The sequence below is a fragment of the Dermacentor albipictus genome, chromosome 8 (assembly GCF_038994185.2).
Source record: "Dermacentor albipictus isolate Rhodes 1998 colony chromosome 8, USDA_Dalb.pri_finalv2, whole genome shotgun sequence".
NCBI classification, from domain to species: domain Eukaryota; kingdom Metazoa; phylum Arthropoda; class Arachnida; order Ixodida; family Ixodidae; genus Dermacentor; species Dermacentor albipictus.
Genome location: NC_091828.1, coordinates 116,246,526 through 116,251,754, shown reverse-complemented (window position 1 = coordinate 116,251,754; position 5,229 = coordinate 116,246,526). Strand labels below are relative to the sequence as shown.

Here is a 5,229-nt window from a genome sequence, read left to right as displayed (position 1 = left end):
CGGCATTAATGAGAAGCTGGAGTTGTTCGCCTGGCTGGTGGCCATACCTTACTGCTGGTACTTGGTGCGGAATTTGATACACACAATGAGCACAGAGGCAAGGAAGTAGCGCATGCGATAACAGATACACCTATGCACGATGAATCTATTCACTGATCCTCATTATGATGTGCATCTCCTAGGAATACTATAGAAGCACATCCGCATTGTGCAGTGCGCCGGCAGTCCCTTCTACCGCCTCTTCAGAAGCATGGTCTTCACCGACCACGTTCGGAGACACCACTCAACATGACAGGACTATTCTTGCTTGCGAGTCCCGCGACAAATTTATGAGCGCCAACTTCGAGCATTAGACAGGAGCAAACGTGCTAACCTAACTAACCGTTCCAGAGCTTTCGCCATGGTTAATCAGGTTTGCTTATCTCAAAAATTCTCGCGAACTCGGTCCCACTTCGCTGACCACTCGTGAACGTCAACCTAGCATAAAAGATCTTTCAGCGCGAAGGACGCGATAAAGCACACGGCGGCCTAACGAACCACGCGAGCACGATGCAATCGAATTCGCGATCGGGATACGCGATTAGTCACGCCAAGCATGTTTCGTGCACTCATGCCCGCAACGGCAGGCGCACACTGTCGGTCTCGGGGCGCACTGCGGGCCGCCTGCGCCTTCGACTGGAACACTTCCAAGCGCCCCATCTATATCACCAATCGACTAACTGCGTAGCTGCGCACAACGGAAGAAATAGTACTGAAAAACAAACAAACAAGCAAAGAGGCGTCAGCGTTACACCGGCCTTTCATCTCGGTGGCCATCACGAGCGGTCTATATAGGCCATCAATTATCCCCTCCGCTACGCTTGACAGGCGCCGCGAAGGGCGCAATGCCGTCCCGACCATCGGGGTATATAATAATTGCGTGCCCTGTATGTACGCTTACGCTCCGCACCGAGTACGTTGGAGGGGCATACGAAGTTGCTGTACGTGATATACAGCACGTATACGCACGCACACTTAAAAAGGAACGGGTGCGGCACCTTCGGCTTCGATTTCTAATCAAGGACTCCTTTCGGATCCCACATCCTGTGTTTACAGCATCCACGAGTCTCGCGCGTCAAGCGGCTGCCACCCCGTATACTTCAACTCGCGGTGTGGTTCATTATTCAGGGGTGCCCACCGGTCGGCTCGCATATCCGTTACGCTGGCGCCTGCCCGCCTGTTTCCTGTGTTCATTATACCGACGGCAGGTCTCCTGGCGCAGGGAACGCGCGCGCGCCAAGAGCTACACCAGAGCACGCGTTCTTTTATTACGGCGTAACCGCGATTCGTTTCGATAATGGACCGTTTAGAAAGTGGGTACGCAGATGCAGGGGGGCCCGGGGAGCCGAGTGGGCCCCCATTTCTCTCGTTTGCGTGTGTCAGCGTTTGAATTTGTGCGTGCGTCGAAAAGATAGGACTGCGGGCGCTTCGAAAGACTTTGGGCGTGTGGTTGAACCATGCGGCACGATTGTGGTGCCGGGGGTATGCAGTCGACACTGGCCCTACTGTGGTGCTTGGGGTGCTCGTTCATAATGCGTCCTTTTTCAGTCTTCGTTTTGTGTCGAGCGGAGAGTCAGATAAAAGAAAGCTTCTGTTTCCACGGCGAGTCTGTTTTGAACACGGACTGTGCCTTAGCAAATCAGAGAGATAAAAATAAAAGAACACTTAAGACTTCTATCTGTGTCACTACTGAAGTTGGACACCGCACTGATTGGGTACTCGCGTTTTAAAGCGACGCTATACTACGTGTGGTCGCAAGTACGTTAAACCTTTGTCGTCAATGTCAGTTCTTGAAGCTTACTCGCTTAAACCATCCTCGCTCTCTGGAACGAGTTCTAGTACGCATGACGCCTTCGCACGATGGTATCCAAGGGAACACGTTTTATGCACTCTTGGGCATCCAGCGAGCTCCCAGCACTGATAGAGTTCAAGCGTCGGCAGAAATACAATTCATGTGAAGATTCTTTTCCCAACTTCTGAAGCGAATTATCAACAAATTAAGCCGTACTGGCTGTCGCAATGTGGGCTTCGTATCGTACTACTCTATGAAACACTTACGAATTAACGTACGCTCACCGTAAGGAAATGGCAAAACAACAACAACAACAACAAAAAAGAAGGCTAGCTGGAGGGTTGTTTTGTGCTCGAACCTCACAGACTGCTTCTCGGAGCGTCCGAATTCACACGGCCATACACCGTCAGTGTCGATAAAGCGAATCACTCTAACCAAATGATTGCTGCTGCTTGATAAACGTAGCAAGAGAAGGTTACCAATTAAATGACAGAGCAAAGCGCTTCGTCTTTGCACTAATGGTCGCAATTCTAGGTTGATGCGGAAAAAGGAAAAAAAAAAGAAGAACAGAGGAAGAACACGAGCTCATAAGAAACTGACTCAGGTATTCGACAACAGCAAGAAGTGACCCATGCTAAAGGAGACGGGCCAGGGATGGCCAAGGAAGTGACCACTGTAAGTGCGTCGAACGAGATCGAAGTAGCCGAAAGACGGTCAAGCCTAGGATTTGCGAAATAGTGTGTCACTGTCAATTGCTTCACTACTCTCCCGACACCTTGCTCAACCTTAGCTAGCTTTAAAACCAGTGCTGCAAACTAGTGCCTGTTTTTTCTTTCTCTTTTTTTTAGTATTGCAGCGTCCAACCGCACATAAAGAGGGAGGAGGAGACACCTAATGAAACCTTCCTTTTGCAAAGCAACCAAATGTATATACTTTTAAAGATCGTTTGTTGAAGGCAAAAATTGCACTGTTACGCACCATTTCCTTTAAGGGAGTCTTGTAGCATGTATTTATTCTAGCTCCACATTATTTAACTATTCCGAAGACTCGTTTATGAGATGATCGTATCAAAATAACACATATACCGGGAATCTTCGAGCGCTGTCGAAGGACAAAATATTGCTTCTTCTTTTTAATAATCACTCCTTGAGACCGCGCGTATTGGGATCGATTTTTGTTGTTGTTTCAGATTAGACATGTGGCTCCTACCCAAGTGACTAATGCTATATATAAAAGAAAAAAAAAGCAGATGGGCAATTTTTTTTCTTTACTGCTTCTCATTCACGAACTGAAATTGCATACAAATTTGGCTTCATCATACGACTTTCTTGCACTCCATGGTTCCTACCCTGTAAAGACCTGAAAAAAAAAAAAGAAAAGGCATTGGTCATAACGTGATCCATCGGCTCTAACTTGCCAATATGCCTTCTGTATTCATGGCCTTACACTTTTTTAAAAGCTTGCCCCCTTTGGGGAGTATCTAGTCCCATCACGATAATCGTCATCTGTCTTGCCCGCATTTCCTTTCTTTAACGCTGCGAGCCCGCAACTTCCTATTGTCACGAACGGCATGCGCGTTATCAGCGTGACATATGAATTCTCGACAGGAAAGTAGCGAGCGCGGCGTTTTCAAGAAATGAAACGCAAGCAAGGCAGATGAGGATTATCGCTGTGGGACAAATATACACCCCAAAGGGGGCAACTGTTTTAACAGTGCATCGTCGCAAATACGTAGGGCAAACCTCCACTCTCTCCTTACGGGGGACTACATCGGAATATGCAGAACATACGTTCGCCGAAATTTTAACGATCGCAGTCACTGACTTATAGCGCAAAGGCACATGAGCGATTCCTTGAATGGAAACTGGCGTATTTTATCGATTGACTATATTGGATAACTCTGTAATTGAAGCCATTAGGAATTCTACGAGAAAGCAAGTGCATCGTCTGGAGGAAATAAGTTCTGAAAGCATAAAATATTAATCAAATATCCACACAAGGAAGACGTCATCATGCCACTCACGAATCTCACAAAGTCACAGGAAACAAAAACACGCGTGATCGTTAGAACTGACGATTTAAGGAAGTGCGCTGATGAATGCTTGCGTTAGCTAAGGTTGCCTGTATTGTTCTCAGTTCAGGGATAGAAAATTGCAGATATTACAAGGGGGAAACTAGGACGTTACTAAATGTATTTTTCTTAACTAAGTGCAGCATCTTTTTTACCCAGCACTGAACGCGCATTTAAAACAATGAGCTCGCAATTAACTCACCGTTTAGCCGTAGAGCTTGCCGTAGCCTCCGTAGCCGTAGCCATGGCCGTAACCGTGGCCGTAGCCGAGGAGAACGGCACCGTGTCCGTAGCCATGTCCGTATGCATGGCCGTAGCCGTGGCCGTAACCGCCGTATCCACCGTGTCCGTATCCGCCGAGGGCAGAGGGGGTGATAGACCAGGTCACCGCAGAGTTGGCGACGTAGGGCTTGGCGTAGGCGAGGCCGTATCCGTGGCCGTAACCGTGGCCGTAGCCGTGACCGTATCCGTGGCCGAGGAAGCCAGCGGCGGCAAAGGCCAGAAGGCCAAGGAAGAGGGCGGCGGTCTGCCGAAGGAATAAAAGTGGAAATTATGCGCACGAGAGGCAAGGCAGCAGCAGCAGCAAAAAAAAAAACATATTTGAGTAATAATCCAAGGTTGCGCATATTCTTAAAGTTAAGGAACGGAAAGCGCAGGTTTCCAGAACGTCAGGAATGGGCATGTCATTTGCACGCGGCCATTCGGAGGTCGTATCCGCTCGTCCTTACTGGAGGCTCCGCTCTAGGCTTACATAATCCGAATGGGATTCTGCACCGAATCACCGGGAACGTTTTAAGCCATCGACATGGTCTCTGCGATCACTGCGCACCGATACCAAAATGTCTCCGGGCACGGGAGTGACGCATCGCTCGTATCCAGCCACGTCGCACAAGAACCACGACACCGCGACGTTTCGCACGCAGCCACTACCAACGACAAGGGTTCGCCACGGAAAAGAAAGAGCCGAAGCTTACCAGGGCCTGCATTGTTCTGGGAAGGACTCTTGGCTGTCTCGCAAACAGATCAAGTGTGTGAAGCTTCGCGGCCGAACAGCGCGCTTTATATACGCGCGTCCATGACAGTGTCGGGGACCCAGTGGGGGTCTCTAAATTGGTCCGGCCGGGGAAACAAGCGGCCGATCGGGGCAACTGTCACGCCCTGGAGCAGTGTCCAGCGGGCATGGCAGGTTGGGCAGGCAGAGATCATACATGCTCTGGGGCGGTCGGGCGTTACCCCAAGAATGGAAGGCCGATCGCGGAAATTGACGCGATCTCCAGAAAACAAAGAAAGAACAACGGACACTGAAGTCAAACACAAGCAAAAAAGA

General features: G+C 49.4%; 1 protein-coding gene across 1 annotated transcript; it reads right to left on the bottom strand.

The window, feature by feature from the left end:
- Positions 1-3,077: 3,077 nt before the first annotated feature.
- LOC135910312 (glycine-rich protein-like) lies at positions 3,078-5,022 on the bottom strand. The gene is made up of 3 exons (XM_065442355.1): positions 4,877-5,022; positions 4,105-4,428; positions 3,078-3,190 (listed from the first exon to the last, which is right to left on the bottom strand). The coding sequence occupies exons 1-2, from the start codon at positions 4,886-4,888 to the stop codon at positions 4,108-4,110; spliced, it is 333 nt and encodes a 110-aa protein (XP_065298427.1). The 5' UTR covers positions 4,889-5,022; the 3' UTR covers positions 3,078-3,190; positions 4,105-4,107.
- Between the last annotated feature and the right edge of the window lie 207 nt (positions 5,023-5,229).